Below are 23,128 nucleotides of genomic sequence, written 5' to 3'. Positions count from 1 at the left end.
ATGTATAGTATAAACTATTTGAGAGTAAGTTGCAGACATTGTGCCCCTTTAACCCTAAATACCTTCAGGGTATGTATCGTAAGATCAGTAATACACTGTGACTATCCACAGGCAGAATTTCTCAATAATGCCCTTTACAGTTTTTTTCTCCTCTTTTCTGGGATCTAATCTGTGATCACACATTGCTTTTAGTTGTCTCTGTTAGTCTGGAATAATTCTTCTGCTTTTGTCTTCCATGACGTTGATTTTTTTCTGAAGGCTTTAAGACAGTAATGTGGTAGCTATACTTATACCTTTGGGTTTTCTGATGATTGGATTTGGGTTATAAATTTTTGGCAGGAATACTGCAAAAGTTAAATGGTTTTCTTTGTAGTGTATAACTTGAAAACACATGTGGTATTGGTTTATCTTATTATTGGTGATATTAACTTTGAGCACTTGGTTAAGATGAGGTACTCCAGGTTTCTTTATTTTAAAGATACCCTTTTTCCCTTGGTAATTAACATGTAATTTGTGGAGAGAGACTTTGAGACTGTGGGAATACCCATTTTTTCATCAGACTTTTCATATGAGCTTCAGTTTCCATTGGTGATTTTTATTCTTGCCTGATTATTACCATGATGGTTGCAAATGCTGAATAGGTAATCTTCAGAATTTCACTATACTAGTATTTGTCTTACTGCATCATTCTTTCTATATTTATTAGCTGGCATTCCACTGTAAAGAACAACTTCCTATTATCAGTGTGGACTAAAGGCTTCTTATGTTTTCAGTGGTTGAAATTGTTATCATGATTGTTTAATTTGATGCTCAAATTGTCCCAGAGTTGGCTAGTGGAAGCCTCTTCTGGGTGGTTTCTGGATCATTCTTTAAAAAGTCAACTTTACTGAGTTAATAATTATATATATTAAAGTACACTGAAATTACTGTCAAGTCCCCTAACCACGAGTCTACTTTCTGTCAGATTTATCTTTTCAGAATTTCATATAAATTCAACTGTGTAATATAAATTATATCCTCTTGTGTTCTTTCGCTCAGCATAATGATTTTCACATTTATCAGTGTTGTTCCATATATCAGTAGTTTCTACCTCTTTATTGCATAATAGTTTTCTATTGAATGGATATTCTCCTTTATCCATTCATGTTGGTGAATATTTGGCTTGTTACCAGTTTTTGCCTGTTATGAGTAATGCCGCCATGAACATTTGTGTACAGACCTTTGTGTGGGCATATGTCTTAGATTCTCGGGTAAACATCTAGGAGTGGATTGCTAGGTGGTATGGTAAACATGTGTGTGTGTATATTTTTTTGCTGTGCCATGCAGCATGCGGGATCTTAGTTCCCCGACTAAGGATTGAACCCATGCCCCCTGCAGTGAAAGTGTGGAGTCGTAACCACTGGACTGCCAAGGAAGTCCCCGGTAAATGTATATTTAACGTAATAAGAAATTGCCAAATGTTTCTTTTTTTTTTAAATTTATTTATTTATTTTATTTTTGGCTGTGTTGGGTCTTCGTTGCTGCGCGCAGGCTTTCTTTAGTTGTGGATATGGGGCTACTCTTTGTTTTGGTCCGCAGGCTTCTCATGGCGGTGGCTTTGCTTTGTTGTGGAGCACGGGCTCTAGGCATGCCAGCTTCAGTAGTTGTGGTATGTGGACTCAGTAGTTGTGGCTTGCGGGCTGTATAGCGCAGACTCAGTAGTGGTGGCACAAGGGCGTAGTTGCTCTGTGGCATGTGGGATCTTCCCGGACCAGGGCTCGAACCTGTGTCCCCTGCATTGGCAGACAGATTCTTAACCACTGTGCCACCAGGGAAGTCCCACCAATGTTTCTTTCCTTTGCTATATGTTAGGTCATATGTCTTGTGGAATTTCCCATATTTTGGATTTGGCTAAATGCTTTATTGTGATACTCCTTAACATGTTCCTTTGTCTTTTCTAAGTGTAACTGGCAATAATAGCTAGAGGTTTGGTTAAGATCCAGTTTATTTTTGTTTTTCTTTTGGTAGGAATATTTCATAGTGTGTTTGTGTCACAGCAGTAGGAATAAAATGTCTGGGTGTCTTACTTTCAGATTGTGTTGCGGTTGAGTTGGTTCAGGTGTTGTTAGCCTTATCTATCCATCATAAAGTGTCCCATCAGGGACTTCCCTGGTGGCTCAGTGGTTAAGAATCTGCCTGCCAATGCAGGGGACACGGGTTCGAGCCCTGGTCCGGGAAGATCCCACATGCCGTGGAGCAGCTAAGCCTGTGTGCCACAACTACTGAGCCTGTGCTCTAGAGCCCGTGAGCCATAACTACTGAGCCCACGTGCCGCAACTGAAGCCCGCGTGCCGCAACTGAAGCCCGCATGCCTAGAGCCCGTGCTCTGCAACAAGAGAAGCCACCACAATGAGAAGCCTGCACACTGCAACGAAGAGTAGCCCCTGCTCGCCACAACTAGAGAAAGCCCATGCACAGCAACAAAGACCCAACACAGCCAAAAATAAGTAAATAAAATTAATTAATTAAAAAAAAATCATTCCCCAGATACACTATTTCAGCAGGGTTTGTTCAAGTTTCAGAAAGAAGAGGACAGGAGGATATGTGGAAGCAGTTGGCTGAGCATTTGTGTTTTTTGTTTGTTTGGTTTTTTTTGGCCACCCCATGCAGCTTGTGGGATCTTAGTTCCCCGAGCAGGGATTGAACCCGTGCCCTCAAGAGTGAAAGTGTTGATTCCTAACCACTGGACCGCCAGGGAATTCCCTGAGCATTTGCTTTTATAGTTTTCTACTGAAATCTTTTAAGTCTGATAATTTTTAAGGCATATTGTCCTGTGAAAGCATCGTACAGTGAGTCCCTGTCTAATCACCATCCAGATTTAGTCACTCTGCTATCTTTAATTCATCCATCTGCTGAATCATTTGAAAGTACCTTGCAGATATCGTGACACTTCAGCACTGATGTCCCAAGAAAATGGAGCATCTAAGAAAATCAACACTAATTCATTATATCATCTAAAATCTAGTCAATGGTTATATTTACTCAATTGTCCACAAAATATGACTTTAAAATTCTAAAACTTGCTACTGGTATCTAGTGAGTAGAGACCAAGGATAATGCTAAACATCCTACAGTACCCAGGACAGCCTCCACACTGAAGAGTTATCTGGCTCAAAATGTCAGTTATGCCATGATTGAAAAACCCTGGTCTCTGGGGTATACATACCTTTACTTATTTGATTGTTTCCAATTGTTTTTCAAAATTGAAATGTACTTGTTTTTATTCCAGCATTATACAAAAGTTCTGTCTTGGTCAACATTTGCTATTGGGAATTCCCTGGCGGTCCAGTGGTTGGGACTCTGTGCTTCCACTGCAGGACTGCAGAGGGTACAGGTTTGATCTCGATCCTTGGTCGGGGAACTAGGGTCCTTCATGCTACAATGTACAGCCAAAAAGGAAAAAACAAAACAGAAAAATAAAACAAAAAAATATTGATATTATGGGACCTTAAAATGTTTTTCAGACTGGGACAGAGATAAAAAAATACTCTTTCATTGTCTTAATTTGCATTTCTCAAGGCACTGAGGCTGAGCACCGTTTTTTTATTGTCTATTTGCATTTCCTTGTTTGCCCTGCCAGTCTTTTAATGATTTTTTCCTATTTGGTTGCGGGGTGTGTGTGTGTGTGTGTGTGTGTGTGTGTGTGTGTGTGTGTGACTGAGAGAGAGAGAGAGAGAGAGAGAGAGAGAGAGAGAGAGGATGCACGAGGGCATAAGAGACATTTGTATGAATTCTATATGTATTCTGGATATAATTGCTATATTGTGCTGCAGATATCTTCTCCCAGTTTTCATTTCCTTTTTTCTTTAAAAGAAATGTCTTTTACTTAAATAGAAACACCCTTTCCTTAAAAAAATTCCTATTTGTGAAAATAAGTATTATTGTGAAAATAAGTTTTTGTTTTTAGGAGTTTTATATAGTACAAAACTCAGTTGTCTTGGAACTTGTTAAATTTTTAACAGTACAGTTTTAGCAAACGATCTCATTATCTTTTTAGTATGTTACTTATCAGAATATCTTCTTTATATGTCAATACATAAGATGTCTTTTATGCCAGAGACATTTTGACAAATTCCTATGGAATCTCTTAAGTTTGTATCTTTCTGAAGAATGACTGGTTACTAATAACTAGTTACAAAGTGGGGAGGGGTGGTTACCACGTTTTCATAAAGATAATCATGTTTTCATAGTTGCAAATTGGAATGTATAAAAATATTTTTATTTTAAAAAAGGTTGGAGGCGTGAAAGAGAAAAGAGAGATGATCAAGATGAAGTTTCCAGTGTGAGAAGTGAGGGTGGTAATATCCAAGGTACCTTTAGAGGCCGAGGAAGAGGCCGAGGACGGGGAAGAGGACGAGGCAGAGGAAATCCTCGATGTGAGACTTGATTTTTTGTTTTGTTAAATTAAATGAACACTGCAAAAAGTGTGCAAGTCGTCTGTTTTTCCCACTATCCCATATACTGTTTTAACTGATTTTACGTGTCTGATAATAAAGATGGTTTTGTATTTGTTTGTTACCCCTTGAGATACTTCACTTTGGATTTTTCTTTATAGTAACTATTTCTTTTTTTTTGTTTTTCAATCTGTGATCATTTTTCTTTTTCTTTATTACATCAAGTGAACTTTGATTATTCATATGGTTATCAAGAACATGGTGAAAGGACTGGTCAACCATTTCAAACAGAACTTAATACCAGTATGATGTATTACTATGATGATGGTACAGGCGTACAGGTGTATCCTGTGGAAGAAGCATTGCTTAAAGAGTATATTAAACGCCAAATGTAAGTCAATCAGACATAAAGAGATGGGGCAGGAAAATCCATTGCAATATCAAACTTTAGCAACACTGATAATATAACACATTTTCTAAGCTGTTTATTAGTAAAATTAGAACATGTTAATAGTATTTTATATTTTGTTTCTAGGAAATGTTAGTAGAGCATGTATAAAGTATTTTAAAAAATTTATTTTTGGTTCATGTTGTTATTTATATAAGACTCCTTTCTCTCTTGAGGTACTTCTCTGTTTAAAGGATATTAGTTAAAATGTCATGGCATAATATGAATGATTAAATATAAGAATATAAAACTACTTCATATGTTTGAAATTGAACAAGTGAAATTTAGCTTATTTGCAAATAAATGTTTATATTAAAATTTGCAAATGAACATAAATGGCAAAAAATGGTGACATCTTCTGACTTTTATAACAGTTGGTTTCAGAATCATAAGTTTGTTTTTTAACTTTTAATTTCTCTTTCTTTGTGACACGTATTCAAAGGAGACTACCTAATCTTTTTTAGTTTTAGACTTTTTATTTTAGTTCTTGTAATAGTTGCTTTCTGAATATTGAACTTGAAGTTTAGGAGAATATTAGTTTGTTGTATTATCTTTAAGCAAAAAATAACCCCTCTGCCTGTTAGTATTGTGTAGGATGTTTTGCATATTAAATAGTGTGTTTATATAGTGGTGAGAAAAGTGTTTCCAAGTGATGTGCCTAACTAATTTACTGAAATTTGAACCTTTTTTTATCCTTATAAAGGGAAGGAAAAAGGCTATTTTTGAAAAGGCATAAGCATTTTTAGTTTTATTTATTTATTAGTTTTTTGGCTTTGTTGGGTCTTCGTTGCTGCGCCCAAGCTTTCTCTTGTTGTGGTGAGCGGGGGCTACTCTTTGTTGCGGTGCGTGGGCTTCTCATTGCAGTGGCTTCTCTTGTTGCGGAGCACAGGCTCTAGGTGCGTGGGCTTCAGTAGTTGTGGCACGCGGGCTCAGTAGTTGTGGCTCGCGGGCTCTAGAGCACAGGCTTCATAGTTGTGGCGCACGGGCTTAGTTCTCTGCAGCATGTGGGATCTTCCTGGACCAGGGCTCGAACCTGTGTCCCCTGCATTGGCAGGCAGATTCTTAACCACTGCACCACCAGGGAAGCCCCATAATCATTTTTAAAACATCCACCTTTATTTTAAAAAGAAAATGGACCCTAGTCCATTAATAGAAAATAATATCTTCATCAGCATTAACCAGGCATCTTCCTGGGATGCCTTCATGGTGGATTTGATTGGCTTACAATATGAAGCAACTTGTTTATTTTATTCTTGCTTCTTTTGTTACAGTTCATGCAAACACTGAAGAAAGGGCCTTTTTATGGGCAGAAAGTGCCTGGCATGTGGCTATCAACTTCAAAACACTATTCCTGTCTTCCTTTGTAACTCTTGCTGGCAGGTCCCTTCTGAGACCTGACAGTGGACATGCAACTTCATGTCAGGATAATCGGCCTCCAATGTGCTCATACAAGTGAGGGAGGAGCATAGCTACTTCAGTGTTGACAAAATTTCTGATCATGCAGTGTAGAATCCAGAGCTTCTAAGGTAGGACATGATAATGTCCCCTAGGATACTGAACAAAGTATCAGACATGGCATTGGGCATGACTCCTTTTTTTGTTATTATTTAGCAGCAGAGTTTTTGGCAGATACTAGAGCACCAGGTTTAGAATGGCTCTTCACTGTTACTGTTCTCTGATTAGTGGACATCTGGATTTGAGGAGTCATGCTTTTGACTTTGTGTCTTTAAGGTTTCTCAAACATACATAGGCTTATTCATTAGGGTTTGGATTTTCCTCTTTGAGAAGTTACTGAAAAACTTCTTGTACTTCAGGAATATTATGCTAAATAATTTGAAGTAGGAGGCTTAACTGTATTATGGATGGTTGAGTTCTTAAAATCATTTTAACTGAAAATGTATGTTAATAATTTGACATTTTTGATATAAGGATATTAAAAATGGAAGGTCTTGATTATTTTTATCTGGGGCAGTCTCTTGGCATTCAGATTTAGACATAAGTATGTTTGCAGCCCGTTAGAAGTTTTAAAAAGTGTATACTATAGGTAATAGTGATTTATGAATTTATTTAGATACTGTGTTTCTCACAGAGTACTAGATTAAAAAGGCATCTTACTAATTATTCAGAGAAGTTTTTGTCTAAGAACACTTTTGTGTTTAAATCACATGTCTTAATATCTGAAAATTTCGAATTTATGCGTATGTATTATGTGCCTACTGCATTTTAGCCACTTTCGTGAAAGGGCTTTTGAAGTGTAACAGAAAGCAGAACAGATGTATTCTGTGCCCACCACATGCCAGGCACTGTGAAAAGGGCTTTTGAGGCATAACAAAAATCAAAATGTTAATTTCTTCAAGACTTCAATTATTTTCTTTAGCGTTTAAGAAGAGTAAATGATTTATTAGTGTTACTACGATGTCAGTTGAATTTCACTGATCTCAGGGAGCTTTGCACTTTGATAGTTGGATAAATATCAGAGTATAAAGAAGCAACTTGGGTATTTACATTTCTAAAATAAGACATTTTTCCCACCCAGTGAAAGGTAGCTCAAAACCAGTTTTCAGTTGTAGGTGATTATTTCTTCAAAGTTAGAATTTGACCTAAATAATTCAAGGGTATCTTGAGTTACCCAACCTTACTCCCAAATATGAGCTGCCACCCTTCTTTGAAAACTTGCTCTGTGATTTGGAAACAGTATAGGATTTTTAAACTGTAAGCCATATCATTTGATGTCATGTATTTCTTTTGTATTATTCTTTTCTACATTTCCCCCTATTTATCCTCTTCTGCTTTTCTAGAATCTTGTTCTCATGTTTTTTTATATGCAGGCTGTAATTTAAATATGTGTTTCTCAAATGCCATTATTATATGTATTCTTCATATTATCTTTATATCTTGGAACTTGTAGTCGTTGATGATACAGTTTGTTCATTTACACGTCTCTCTATACTTTCCTAGAGAGAAGATTAAGGTGTATAAGTTGCTTCTGTATTTTTTTTTGCCCATATATATACCTCATGGTGTTGCAGATATTCTTTGTTTAACTGTATTCCGTTCACTTTTTTTTTTGCGGTACGCGGGCCGCTCACTGTTGTGGCCTCTCCCGTTGCGGAGCACAGGCTCCGGACGCGCAGGCCCAGCGGCCATGGCTCATGGGCCCAGCCCCTCCGCGGCATGTGGGATCCTCCCGGACCGGGGCATGAACCCGCATCCCCTGCATCAGCAGGTGGACTCCCAACCACTGCGACACCAGGGAAGCCCTTCCGTTCACTTTTAACGTCTTTTATAGTTTTGCCTCTTGAAGGGGGGCGATAGTGAACCATTCAAATATAAAATTGTGTGCATCTGTGCCCACATATTCACTCAGTTTTTACTAAGCATTGTGCTGAATGCTAGGGTTCAGAAGTATTAAACAATGTCAGTACCCTGCCAATTTAGAAAACAAGCTACTCTGTAAACTTGACAAAGAATACTTCCAATATACCATTATTTTCAGTGATGAGAAAAAGTTGGAAGGTAGTCTGTTGATGTGTTTAACTTAGTTATTTAAATGAAGCAAGTTCAAGTAGCTTTGAAATGAAATTTTTCACTTAATTGACTCATTAAAAAGTTAATTATTGAACTGTTCTAAAGTATGGTTAATTGTTTATACCTGGGTAAAGCTGATCTAACAAAGAAGTACGTTTTTGGGAAGATAGTATTCTAAATTTCTTTCTACCTGTGTAAGAGAAATGACTAACAGTAGGGTTTTGTTGTTATTATATTTACCCTATGTATGTTGTGTTAAATGTATATAATGTTATTAATAAATCAAAATAGTTTTATAACAATTGATATTATAAGCCATAGACATTTTAATATTCTGTTGAATAAATTGATGAAATTTATATTTACTTCTTTCTTTCTTTTCTCAGTGAATATTACTTCAGTATAGAAAACTTGGAACGGGACTTCTTTCTTAGGAGAAAGATGGATGAGCAAGGTTTCTTGCCTATTTCCCTGATTGCTGGTTTCCACCGTGTTCAGGCCCTCACTACAAACCTTAATCTCATTTTAGAGGTAATTTTTCATACACAAAAACAGTCTGTACTTTAGTCATGCTGTGAACCTAAAACTGCTCTAAAAAATAAAGTCTATTAAACAATTTTAAGGAAAAAGCAAAAACAATCTGTAGTTACCTAAGGCTTAGACTATATCTCAAGGCTTTTTTGCCATTTTATAAAACCCAAATAAATGTCTGACCCCTCAAAGGATTACTTAATGATGTTTCCACCTATTTTTAACCTGATCCTTCTTAGATGGGTTGAACCCCAACACAAACTAGAACACTCTTGGGTGTTCTTGGTCCTTTTAGTCTTCAGGTTGCTATAAAATAGCATGTATTAAATTATTAAATTAAAATTTAAATTAAATTTAAATTTTGAGAATTTTTCCTGTATAAAGAAGGTTAATTTAAAATAGGCTTTCTAGTTGTGTTCTTTTTTTTTTGTTTTTAATAAATTTATTTTATTTATTTAGTTTTGGCTGCACTGGGTCTTTGTTACTGTGCGCGGGCTTTCTCTAGTTGCGGCGAGTGGGGGCTACTCTTCGTTGCGGTACGTGGGCTTCCCATTGTAGTGGCTTCTCTTGTTGTGGAGCACAGGCTCTAGGCGTGCGGGCTTCAGTAGTTGTAGCACGCGGGCTCAGTAGTTGTGGCTCACAGGCTCTAGAGCACAGGCTCAGTAGTTGTGGCGCATGGGCTTAGTTGCTCTGCGGCATGTGGGATCTTCCCGGACCAGGGCTTGAACCCATGTCCCCTGCATCGGCAGGTGGATTCTTAACCACTGTGCCACCAGGGAAGCCCGGGAAAGGATATTTGAAAAAAAAAAACAAAAAATTTTTGCGTTACAATTATGGTTAGCATTATTAATACATAGTGACTGATTTTTTTGTAGAGTTTATTTATTTATTTTTGGCTGCGTTGGGTCTTTGCTGCTCTGCATGGGCTTCCTCTAGTTGCGGTGAGCAGGAGCTACCCTTTCTTGTGGTGCGTGGGCTTCTCATTGCGGTGGCTTCTCTTGTTGAGGAGAATGGGCTCTAGGTACGGGGGCTTTGGTAGCTGTGACACACAGACTCTAGAGTGCAGACTTAGTAATTGTGGTGCACAGGCTTAGTTGCTCCACGGCACGCGGGATCTTCCCAGACCAGGGCTCGAACCCGTGTCCCCTGCGCTGGCAGGTTGACTCTTAACCACTGCGCCACCAGCGAAGTCACCACAGTGACTGATTTACAGTAAGAAATACTAGTACTGTGAAACATAGAAACACATAAGCATAGTGATTTAGAATAGCATAGGTCTGAATTCACTTAACATTCATTTATGTACCTACCACTTATTACAGTGGGAAAGATGTCTTTTTTTCCCTTAAGAAGGTAAGGCTTCATTAGGCTTTGCAGTATAAACATACTGATCTAGAGCATGGGCTTTAGAACCTGCATACATATCCTCCTAGCTCTGTGACTTCAGGCAGTGTCCTGAGACTTCTGTAAAGTGGAAATTGTTGCAACAATACATACTTCATAGGGTTGTTATGAGTATGAAATGTGTAATGGCAGTGTCTGGCAGTGTCTGGCAGTGTAATGGCAGTGTCTGGCAGTGACAGTGTCTTAACTGTCTTGAAAAAACTATCAAAAGAAGCAAAATATATTTTAGCTAACACCCATATCTGCTCTAGTTGAGTGTGTCTATACAGCTAAACTTACTGAATCTGTTTCCTCCTCTCCCATTTGTTTTTCACCTTACTGCACTCTTTTTCTTTCTTTTTTTTTTTACTTTGATACATATGTATATTGTAATATGATGGCTATTGCAGTGTTATCACTTAACATAGTTATAGTACAATATAATAGAAATAATAGAAAATAATAGGAAAAAACTCCTCAGACACCCAGAAATGTTGACTGTATACTGTAGCTCATTGTTTAGGAGTTCAAGATAACCAAGATTTGGTTTTAGTAAAAATATGTCTAACTCTGTCTAGATCTTTTCCTTAATTTGTGTATGCTGTGAGCCTTTTAAGTTTTTATATGAGTCTTTTAAGGCCTGAGTCACAACTTTCCCCCTTTCTGTTTTCTTTATTTTCTTCTTGAGTTTTTTTTTTTTGTTCTTTTCTTTTCAGTAGGGAATTAATTCCCTGTGATTCAAGATTCAAAGGGTATATAGTGAAAAATTTCCTTCTCATCTTTCACCAACAGTGAACTAGTTAAACCTTCCTTGGTATGGCAAGTAGTGTTACTTCTTTTTTGTGTATTCTTCCTGAGATAGTTCATGTTTTACTACATATACTGTTATACCCCTTCCTTTTATAAAAACAGCATATATTGGAAGATCATTCAATAGCTATATATAAAGAACTTTGAATTTTTTCCTGAAAATTTTTCTTTAAATTGAGACATAACTTATACATTGTATATTAGAAGTTATAAGATTAAGAATGACTTTCCCCTATGTACATACTTGTGTTACTGCTACCTGGATTAAGATAGAACATTTTCAACATCCCAGGGAGCTCCCTTGTACTCCCTCCTAGTCTGAATCACTGTTCTCCTCAAAGTAGTTGCTTTTCAGAGAGGTCCTTCATCTTGTTTTTTAAACATTACATAATCAAAGTTATTTGAAATCTTTTATATCTGACTTTTGCTTGTTATTTCTGTAAGGCTTATCCATGTTGTTGTTGTGTGTGGCAGTTGTTTATTTTTCATTTTGCAGTAGTATTCAATTGTATGAATATAACTCTTTTCAGGTTCCTTTTAATAGACATCTGGGTTCTTTACAGCTTGAATATGTGACTGTTGTGAACATTATTATGGTACATATTTTTGGATGGACATATGCACTTATTTTTCTGTGAAATTGATGGGTAACAGGTTATGTGCGTGTGTGTGTTTGTGTGTATACAAACATATATATATATATATATATATATATATACATATATATATATATATATATACGAGCTTACCTTTGTGAATACTGCTAAACGTTTTTCCAAGATATTGAACCAATTAAAACTACTGCTGTTCAGAGTTTGACTTGCTTCGCATACCAGCGAACACTGTTGGTGGTCTTTTTCCAAAACATTTTGAAAAACTTAAGCCCATAGCAAAGTTTTAAGGTGATTTTTCTTTTTCTTTTTAAAATTCAGGTGTAAATAACAGGATGTAAAATGCAGTGCTACTAGGTGTTCATTTCGAGTTTTGAAAATTGTATAAGCCTGCTCCAAACAAGATATAGTTAATTACTCTAAAAACTTCCTTAGTGGCCCTTTGCAGTCAGTCCCCCATCCCCTCACCCTTTGCCCAGCCAAACCAAAGCATTTTTCTGATTCTGTTACCAGAGATTTATTTTGTCTTTTCTTTACATTTGTGTAAATAGAGTTCTTCTGTCTCCTGGCTCTTTCATTTGTAGTTTTTGAAATTCATCCATGTTGTTGCAAGATCTGGATGCTAGGTATACTGCTTTGCTACTGGGGTGTCATTGCTTCTAGAACATTCAGTGGACAAAACTAGGAAAATACATTAAAAAAATACACATATCAGCAACTCAGACCGTTTACTGTAAGATTCTTCCTTATTTCCTTCATTCTATATTTCAGACTCTCTTCTCTTTCAGTGAGTATCCTGATTCCCATCAAAAGAGTTTGTTTTTAAATAATTTTAAAACTAATTTTAAAGTACTGTCCAGTTACAGAAAATATACTTAACTTGAGAAGTATGATACTAATATTAAGGGCATACAAATAAATGTAAGATACTTAAAGTAATACATATAATGTGTTCTCCAACTAAAATATAGTGAGTTTTAATCTTTATAAGTTAACAGTTTGTATGTTGAGTTTTTATATTTGTATTTTTTCTAGTTTCTCAAGGTGTGAGTATCCTTGAATTTCAGGGAAGATTCAGCTCAGTAAGGCTGTAATTTTTATTTGGAAGAAATTTTGTTCTAGTTTTATTTTATCCTTAAATTACAGCAAGCTGACGCGGGCCTCTCACTGTTGTGGCCTCTCCCGCTGCGGAGCACAGGCTCCGGACGCGGAGGCTCAGCGGCCATGGCTCACGGGCCCAGCCGCTCTGTGGCATGTGGGATCCTCCCAGACCGGGGTACGAGCCTGTGTTCCCTGCATCGGCAGGCGGACTCTCAACCACTGCGCCACCAGGGAAGCCCCAGCAAGCTATTTTTGAGAGCCACCATATCCTAGTGGCTGAGGGTTCTCGTGTTGGACAGATAATAAATGGTTTGAGTCCTGGTATTGCCTCATACTATTGCCTCATACTAAGTCCATAACCTTTATCAAGTTACTTTATTTCTTTGAGCCTCAATTTCCTCATCTGTGAAACCTACTTTACACTTACAAGGTATTATGAGGAATCTCTGCATGTGTGTGTTTATTATTCAGTAATGGTGGTATTTATTACAATAATTAAATATAATGCCTAAATTTTATTTGGTGATATTAAAGGAAAACTAAAGGAAATAGGAGCGGAAAAAATTGTCAATAAAAAATTATAGTAGTTTGCTTCAAGTTGATGCAATACTCCTTAATTGAAAATTTGTTTTTCACAATTAGAATAATTTGCTACATGTTAAATCAGGATATTTGTTACTTTACAGGGGCAAATTATTTTAATATCTGTTCTGTTCATGGATATTCTGAGAAATATATTACATTAACTGTAATACCCTGTGCTGATTTCAGACTTAAAAAATGTTTAGGTTATTAGAAGTATAGGAGGTACAATTAAATTTTTTGATTGAATGTTCTTTAATAACTCAAAATTCCTATTTATAGGCACTGAAAGATAGCACAGAAGTGGAAATTGTGGACGAGAAAATGAGAAAAAAGATAGAACCAGAAAAATGGCCAATTCCGGGCCCTCCTCCACGTAGTAGTGTGCCACAAACAGACTTCTCTCAACTGATTGATTGCCCAGAGTTTGTACCAGGCCAAGCCTTTGGTTCACATACAGGTAACACCTTTTCTTCCAGAGCAAACAGCATAACAGTGGGCTATTTAGTCCAATTTACCTTTCCTTTTTAAAGTTTATATAGATTCAATAGAAAATTAAAGATAACCCAGTGACTTATGATGCTTTAAATTCTATTCATATTGCCTCCCGGAGAAAGTTATAAATTAAATAGGGATTTAAGAATTATGGGAGGAGCTCTGCTCTATTTATTCTTATTTGTCTACTTTGTCACATGTGGAGTTTCTACCTATCTTCTTAATTTTACTAAATGATTATAGATGTATTCTGCCAGTTTTCCCCTTGTAAGATTGGAATAGTCTAAAAGTCTTAAGAGTGGGGGTAGCCTTCCTTTAATTTTTTTCTTATGTGCTTCAACTTTGTCTTGAAATGACAAGATGACCTATATTCTAAATCAGAATTGGGGATGTCTTATGAAGTTATTGTAATTATATATTAAGGAATTAGTGGTATTTAGAATACCACTAATTCCAAAAATTAGTTATTGTAATTATATATTAAGGAATTAGTGGTATTTAGAATACCACTAATTCCAAAAATTAGCAATTCCAAAAATTGCTTTAATGTTAAGAATTTTTTCCTGGATCATTTTTAAGACATTCCCTCTTGGGAAAAAATATGTGTGCTTAAACTTTTTTCAGTCAGGGTGATGATCTACTGATGCTCTTGGATGTCATTTGATCGGAATATGCAGAGGAATAGGTGACTCACTGAAATATCATTATAAACATTGGAACAAATCGTCTGCAGAAATGAAAGCGACCAGACTTCTGTGCAAGAATGTCTACTCCCAACTCCTGTGGAGGAGGTTGGGCCAACACTACAGTGGAGATAAACACCTTTGTGATGATGATGAAAGACAGACCAGAAGACTGCTGTTGTTTTTATAGGAGCTGCCCATTTGTTTGTAATTAGCCTGGGCTGCATGTGCTACTTTTGTTCACGGTGGGAAAGTTAATTATCATTCTGGAAATATTGCAAGATTCTGTCTTTTCCTTCCAGACTTATGTACTTGTGTCCAGATCAATAAAGCAGAAATAGAGAGGCTTGAGTGGAATTTCTCAGATTGTTAGGTCCTTTGCTATTTGATTTGCTCTTCACAGTATAGTGTACATTGTATAATTCACATGTTGTCGTAGTGTTTCGCATGGACTATAAGATTTATTAATGTGGACACTAAGGGATAAGAAACTTAAGAAACGAATAAGAGTATTTTTTTTTTTACTCTTCAGAATGTATTTTTGATATACCAGTGTAGAGACCTCCCATCAATAAAGCACTGATGGACAGTCTCACAGATATTTTTATTTAGTGTTTCTTTGATTGTCAGCCCTCTGTGCCTCTACACCTAGCAAGCAACTTGGGCAGGTGTTTTAAAAGTTGAAGAACTTCAAGTGACATTTTTTAGGTTTTTTTTAAAAAAGAATACAATGTCTGATGGTAAGTTAGATTAAGTTATTGTGTAAACTTGGGGTCCAAGATGACATTTTTAGCTGTCTTATGAAGAGGCATTCGGTCAGTTGTTAAATAGAAAATACTTTTTCCACAGGGTAGCTAAGATAGGTCAGTCAAGTTGGTGATGCCTGTCCATTAACCATTTATGCATTATTAATAAAATTACAAGAATAAAATCACAATGTTTGTACATTTTTGTGTTTTTTAAAAAAATATATACTCATTTACATGCACATACATATTGCCTGAACGAACTTTTTGGCCAACCCAATATAAGCACATGCATTGTGAATATTGTGAAACATACAACTTCATGGTAGAAACATTATTCAAGCTTAAAGAGCAATTAGAGATGATTATATCATAAACTTAAGTAGGTATTTAAAAATTCAATTTCTGTGTTAAAAATAGTAGATACTAATTTCTCTACCTTGTGCCAGATACTGTTCTAATCGTGTATACATGAACTATACATACTAATTTAGTTAATTCTCCCAGTTACTAGTGGTGGTTCCTAGTCTACTTTTAAAGCTTTATTTACTGCATGAACAGAGATGATTCATAGTATTAGGAATAGGGTTCTCTAGAGTTAATGTTTTTTTCATTCCTATAACTTCAGTATTAATACTGACAGCCCAAACCTTTTCACTCGTACTAATTTTTTGGATCAATTGATGACATGTACCATTAAGTTGTAGAGCAGCAGTGTCCAATAGAAATGTTACGTTTGCCACACATGTAATCCTAATAATTTTTAATAGCATTAAAAGCTGTAAAACAAATGAAATTACTTTTAATATACCCAAATATTATGACATTAATATAAAAATTATGGACCAATGTTATTTTTGTACCAAGTGTTTGAAATCTGCTGTGTATTTTACACTTATCCTGAATACATTTCAGCACTAGCCACATTTCAAGTGCTTTGTAGCTCCACAAAGCTAGTGGCTATTTTATTGAACAGTGCGGTTTTAGAGCGTTTTCTGTTATGAATCATTATACTTCTTTTTAAAGCAATATAGTAATCTGGTTGTTGAAGCCTGGATCTGTGTGTCCATGGAGAAGATAATAAATCCATCTGATTCTCGTATGTAGTAGATGAAAGTAAAATCTTGGACTACTCTCTCAAACTCACTCCTGGAATGTGCCTTTGCATTTTCATTTAGTAAGTTAGGATTGTTGGTGTTCATTTATTTCAACTTTCTCTCTGTAGTATTCAACTTTGCAATATTTTCAGGGAATCGGCTTTGAGGAGTAAATAATGTTTAGAAGTTTACAGTATAAATTTTGTTTTTAAAACACTTTTTGTCCAAAGCAAGTTCATATTGCATTATAACTTAAATATTCTTCGACTTCTGAAAAAAAATTTATAAAGGAATTGATTTGTATTTTATAGAGCATATAATTACTTTGATTAAAAGTGTGGAGAAAGGCATTTTTAATTCCAGCAGAGTTGTAAAATGTTTTGTTATTACCAGGACATTGCACTTTAATGACGTGACATTCTAGTCTTCACAGTATTCACTGCGAGCCAAGGGCCAAACTGCATTTAGGTAAACCTTGTTAGGCAAAGGAGATGAGAAAAGTATGAGTATTGGCCGCCTTAGTATAGATCCTAGCAGAACAATGAAGGATTGATTTTGCCTTGAATAAAATACGAATTTTATTTGCTTAGTAGCATTTAAGATTCCCTAATTTCATTACAATTAATGAATCTAAGGTTTCACAGAGAATTGACTCCCAAATAGATGTATTGTCATAATTAGTAAGTGACTTGCATTGATATTCTTGAGAAGTTTGAATGAATGTGTCTGCATAAGGATTGATAACATTCCTGTTATTATTCATTGGCTTCACTCGAATACATCTTACAAACCCCTTTGGGTTTGAAAATCATTGAAAGATTATAATTGAGATTGATTTATCATGTTTTTGTGAAGAAAGAAAATGCCCAATTAAAGAAAAAATGTTTGTTATAAGTAAGAAAACCATTATTTTAACTATAGAACTAACTTAAAATTTTAGAGTCTGCCCCAAATTCTCCAAGAATTGGAAGTCCACTGAGCCCAAAGAAAAACACTGAAACAAGTAATCTTCAAGCAGTGTCTAGAGGTTTGTCTGCCAGTTTGCCCGACTTGGACTCAGAACCTTGGATAGAAGTAAAAAAGAGACATTGTCCATCCCCAGTGAAATTGAAGGTAAGTTGTTATGACCCAAGTGAAGTGTGATATATCTTATTTAGAAATTAAAAAAAAAAAATTATTTATTTATTTTTGGCTGTGTTGGGTCTTCGTTGCTGTGTGTGGGCTTTCTCTAGTTGCGTTGAGTGGGGGCTGCTCTTTGTTGCAGTGCACCGGCTTCTCAATGTAGTGACTTCTCTTGTTGCGGAGCTCGGGCTAGGGCTAGGCGTGTGGGCTAGCGCGTGGGCTGGTGCGTGGGCTCAGTAGTTGCGGCTTGCAGGCTCTAGAGCACAGGCTCAGTCATTGTGGTGCATGGGCTTAGTTGCTCTGCGGCATGTGGGATCTTCCCAGACCAGGGCTCAAACCCGTGTCCCCTGCATTGGCAGGCGGATTCTTAACCACTGCGCCAGCAGGGAAGTCCGAAGTGTGATGAATTCTGAGTGGAGTGTAAGGCCACCGTTTTTGAGGTACATATATAAATTTAGAAAAGTTTTAAGAAAAATGGTAAAAATTGGAACCATTGCCCTTCAGTAAAGCTTATGGGTTACTAAGTAATTGAAAATAAATAATATTGTATCATTTTTTAAAATTTATCTTATTTCTCAATATGATTTAAGAATATTTCGCTTTAACCTTTTTTACTTGAAATTAGTTTATATTTGAATAATATTTCAGTTTTGTTTTTTTATTTTTTTGTGTTTTTTTTGGTATGCGGACCTCTCACTGTTGTGGCCTCTCCTGCTGCGGAGCACAGGCTCCGGACGCGCAGGCTCAGCGGCCATGGCTCACGGGCCCAGCTGCTCCGCGGCATGTGGCATCTTCCCGGACCGGGGCACGAACCCGTGTCCCCTGCATCGGCAGGCGGATTCTCAACCACTGCGCCACCAGGGAAGCCCCCGTATTTTGATTGCTGTCACATAGTCCTTTCCTGCTCTTTGTACCTACCATCTTAAAACTTTTTAGGACCCCAGAGGGATCAATGGTGTCTGCCTTCCCTGTAGCCTTCCTTTTTTTTTTTTTTTAAATAATATTTATTTATTTAGGCTGTGCCGGGTCTTAGTTGCGGCACACGGGATCTTCGTTGCAGCATGTGGGATCTTTTTAATTGCAGCATGCGCACTTTTTAGTCGCGGCATGTGAACTCTTAGCTGCGGCATGCGTGTGAGATCTAGTTCCCCGACCAGGGATCAAACCTGGGCCCCCTGCGTTGAGAGTGCAGAGTCTTACCCACTGGACCACCAGGGAAGTCCCAGCCTTCCTTGATACGGGTTTTAGATTTCTATTTCCTCTAGTCATGTTTATTATTAATATAATTCCATTTGATTTCTGCTTTCCAGAAAATTATAAAAATTTCTGATCTTCTGATAGTTATACTTGTTTTCTTATTGGCAAATTATGGTATTAATATAATTGTGAGATAAAAAGCTTTGAGACTAGGGAGGATCATTGAATCTGGAAGTCAGAAGACCCTGGTTGTTCTGGGAATTCCCAGTAGTTAGGGCTCTGTACTTCCACTGCAAGGGGTGTGGGTTCAATCCCTGGTTGGGGAAGTAGGATCCCGCATGACATGCAGCACGGCCAAAAAAAAAAAAAAAGTCCTTGGTTGTTCTAGTCCGGACTAATTCTGCAATTGTGGACAAACAGTGTCACATCTCTAGGCCTTTTTTTTTCCTTCATCTGTAAAACAAGTTGGTACTAAGGACCATTCTAACTCTAAAGGAGTCTTTAATATAATCCTTCTTTTTTCAGCTTTGTGGGTTTTTTTAATCTTAAACTGATTGTTTAGCAGTTACTTTATATTTATTGGCCTGGAATAATACTGGTATGATTTTCTTTTACAGTTTGACTGCTAATCTAGTTATTGAGCATACAGATTTTTTTTTTTTTTTTTTTTTTTTTTTTCGGTACGCGGGCGTCTCACTGTTGTGGCCTCTCCTGTTGTGGAGCACAGGCTCCGGACGCGCAGGCTCAGCGGCCATGGCTCACGGGCCCAGCCGCTCCGCGGCATGTGGGATCTTCCTGAACCGGGACACGAACCCGTGTCCCCTGCATTGGCAGGCAGACTCTCAACCACTGCGCCACCAGGGAAGCCCGAGCATACAGTTTTGATATTACTTACATTAACGTTGTTATGTGACATTTATTGTAAAAGTGATAACAATGTTTTTATATAAAATACCAATTTCTTCCTTCAGGAATCACCACCTCTACCTGAAGAGGCATCAAATCAACCATATCTTCCAGATGAACAAGAACAAGAAGAACTTGATTTTTTATTTGATGAAGAGATGGAACAAATAGAAGGGCGAAAAAACACATTTACTGATTGGTCTGATAATGATTCAGATTATGAAATTGATGACCAGGATTTAAACAAGATTTTGATTGTAACTCAGACACCACCTTACATGAGAAAACATCCTGGAGGAGATCGAACAGGCAGCCACATATCTCGGGCAAAAATTACATCTGAACTTGCTAAAGTTATCAATGATGGCTTATATTATTATGAGCAGGATTTGTGGGTGGAAGAAGATGAAAACAAACACACAGCCGTAAAGGTAATTGTTTCTGATCAACATCTTTCTGTTGATACTATGTTTTGATGGCACATTGCTGCTTATGTTTTCCTAAACTTGAGGGTTTATTTTATGAAATTTTGAATATAAATAAATTGTATTTAATTTGAAAAATTCCTGGAAATATATCTGATATTCACAACCTGAAAAATTATTTTATTAAAATGACAGTGAGATAAGTACTTTAATTACAAAAATAAATATTAACACTCACTGATTAAAAACCCTTTTTTCAGGTGAAAATAATAAGAAGGCCTTTTCTCATAAGAAGGAATAAAATCTAAAGTTATGGTCAGGCTTAGTTTATATGCTTTTTCCTTTCCTGGCTAATCACCCTAGCTATGTGAGCAGGGCTTCACAAAGGAGTTACTTTTCTTGCCCCTTGTGTCCTTCTCACCTTAGTCTGTAGTGCATGTTCTGTGGTTGTAGAACTGGTTGTTGACAAGTATAGACGATTAAACTGGCTGATTGTCTCTCCTTGTCCAATCATAACTTTGTTGCTGGGAGTGGTGTTTGAAACCTTGTTCCAATTTTTTATCTTCTTGCGTTTCATGGTACCTATCCCAGTTATTAAGGTACAGTAAGAGAGTGCCAGAGTAGTCTACTGGCTATCTGCATTCCTTTTATATGACTTTTAATGGTATAGATAGGAATTAAAAAGGATCTTTTTCTGCCATTAAATTGATCAGAACCCCCCCCAAATTAAATATTTGTTTTAGGGATAGAATAATGAGGGAAGAGTTATATAAGTATAATATGCCAAATAGGAAAGAGATCTTGGTCAGAAATACAGTTCTAGAAAGGAAAGCCAGCCAACTCGTGGTTGGAAAGAAGGGGCTGGCTGTCTGTGGAGCTCCATAGCATCAATAAGTGTGTGCTTTCCTTCTTGAGTCTTCATTTCTTTTCTTCCTGGAATTTCTCCATCACTGCTTTTGCCCTCCTCTCTAGCCCCTGCCTTTCTGGAGATCCTGCCTCAGGATATGGTAGCTTGTCAGTGACTTAGAGCCTGAGCAGTTCTGTCTGTCCTACTGCTATGGGAAAGGAAGTGTGTTTTTATAAAGTTTCTTGGTTGAAAGTCTTTCCTTGTGTAAGGGTTGTTACTTTATTTGTGATACTTAAGTTCTATAAGTAACATCTAACTTAAATCCTTTCGGGAACAAAAAGAGATAGAAAATAAACTAATAATAGGTTAAAATTGTACTACCTCCATTCCCTATCCCTCTGCCCTGCTTTGTTCTTCACCATCTACCATTCTGTATATTGCACTTACTTCTTTTCTGTTTCCATCTCATGAATGTAAGATCTATGAGGATAGGGATTTTTGTCTTACTTTGTACACTGCTGTATCTCCAGCTACAACAGTTCCTGGCACAAAGTAGTGCTCAATCATATTTGTTAAAATGGATAAATGAATTACAGATTAAACATTATGAACTAACCAGGGGTACCTAACCTCTGTGTATAATATTGTTTCTGTGGCAAAATATTTTCAGAGTGCCAAATAACGAACTTTCAGGTCACCTTGAGAAACATATCCTGTTGATAGATGATTATTTGCTTTAAAGTATAGACAACAATAATTAAATTTAATTCATTCATCTATTGCCTTGGCCATTAAATATTAGTCCGGGGAAAGTAATCTTGGCTATATGGCTCTTAAGCATTATGGGTCTGCTCGTAATTATGTCTTATCTGATCCCTATGTACACTCCTGTTACTTATTTCCTTTCTAATTCTGTGCTCAACATATAATTTCTCATTAGAATTGTACTTTTTCTGAGAGTCTGTTTAGAGGGAGAGGAATCAATTATTTAATATATATTAAACTCCTACTGTGTGTGTGACACTGTGTTAGGTCCTGGGCGTGGAAGGGGAAGATAACAGTAGGATCTCTACATGCCTGGTACTTACAAATAATTGGGGTGATAGACATTAAAATAAGCTGCAATAAGTACTTGATCACAAATTATGATAAGTGTGAAAAGAACAAGATGCTATTGGATTAGGCTATAAGGGAATGCCTGTGAGAAAGTCACAGTTATAGTGAGATAGGAACTATGAGTAAGAATGAACCATGCAAATAACAGATAAACCATATTTTAGGAAAAGGGACTAGCAGGTGTAAGGATCTGAGATGGGAAAGAATTTGGTATATTTGAGGAACTGAAAAAAGGTCTGTTGATAGTATTTATGTAAGAGAACAGTTATAGATATATAGACATGCATCTGATCTTAGAAGGTAACATGTGGGCCATGTTAAATAGTTTGGAACTTACCTAAAGTTCAGAAGCAGTACCTTAAAGAATTTTATACAGGCCAACAGGATGTGATCTAATTTTTATTTTTAAAATATCACTAGTTACTATGGCAGAGAACGGATTAGATGGGGACAAGAGTGGCAGAAGAAATCCAGTTAGGAGGCTATTAAAGTAGTCCAGGAGATGTATGTTGGTAATTTAAGATAAATTGGTAGCAGAGGAAATGTAGAATTTATAAGACCCAGGTCTGAGCCCTGAGGAGTGATCATTTAGGAGTTGTGTAGGAAACTGGTGTGGAAGCCAAACACTGTCTTCAAGAGGAAAGAATAATCAGATGTGTCAGAAGCCGGACAGATTGAGTGTAGGTATAAATGAAAAGAATGCCAAATTGGTAGGGTTGTTTGTTGATCATTTCTGACTTTGTAAAGGAAGTTTTGCTGAATCCAGAAGCTGTGTTGAACTGTACCAAAGAGTAGGTGTAGGCCTTCTGTTTCTGACATGTCCTTATTACTGAAGACAACTAAAATGGCCTTTTAATAAATGAGAAAATATCTACTTAAAATCCTTGAAGAACTACAAGGTAAGTTATTATCAGAATAAAACCATAGAGAAGTAGAGTGTTGAAACCAGTTTTGCCTGGGAGATGATTTTGGAATTTGGGTAGTTTGAGAAGCTCAGCTTTGCAAAAGCCACTCAAAATATAGGGGTAAAAGACAAACCCATGGCCCAGTCAAAGTCAGGGATTCCA

General features: G+C 36.7%; 1 protein-coding gene across 7 annotated transcripts in view; it reads left to right on the top strand.

Annotated features, from left to right (window-relative positions):
- Positions 1 to 23,128, top strand: part of LARP1B (La ribonucleoprotein 1B) — a 128,315-nt gene that overhangs the window by 18,361 nt on the left and 86,826 nt on the right. For 3 of the 7 annotated variants that reach the window (XM_033856693.2, XM_019928023.3, XM_033856694.2), the window contains 7 exons: positions 3,269 to 3,373; positions 4,272 to 4,415; positions 4,659 to 4,824; positions 8,796 to 8,940; positions 13,710 to 13,887; positions 17,389 to 17,561; positions 19,739 to 20,104. In XM_033856693.2, coding sequence (XP_033712584.1) covers positions 3,269 to 3,373; positions 4,272 to 4,415; positions 4,659 to 4,824; positions 8,796 to 8,940; positions 13,710 to 13,887; positions 17,389 to 17,561; positions 19,739 to 20,104 — 1,277 coding nt within the window. Of the gene's footprint in view, positions 1 to 3,268; positions 3,374 to 4,271; positions 4,416 to 4,658; positions 4,825 to 8,795; positions 8,941 to 13,709; positions 13,888 to 14,546; positions 14,799 to 17,388; positions 17,562 to 19,738; positions 21,967 to 23,128 lie in introns of those variants that run through there. The other 4 variants (XM_073804844.1, XM_033856695.2, XM_033856696.2 and 1 more) reach the window with 3 other exon arrangements.

The sequence above is a fragment of the Tursiops truncatus genome, chromosome 5 (assembly GCF_011762595.2).
Source record: "Tursiops truncatus isolate mTurTru1 chromosome 5, mTurTru1.mat.Y, whole genome shotgun sequence".
Taxonomy (NCBI): domain Eukaryota; kingdom Metazoa; phylum Chordata; class Mammalia; order Artiodactyla; family Delphinidae; genus Tursiops; species Tursiops truncatus.
The sequence above is the reverse complement of the archived record's forward strand: the minus strand, read 5'-3'. Positions and strand labels throughout refer to the sequence as shown.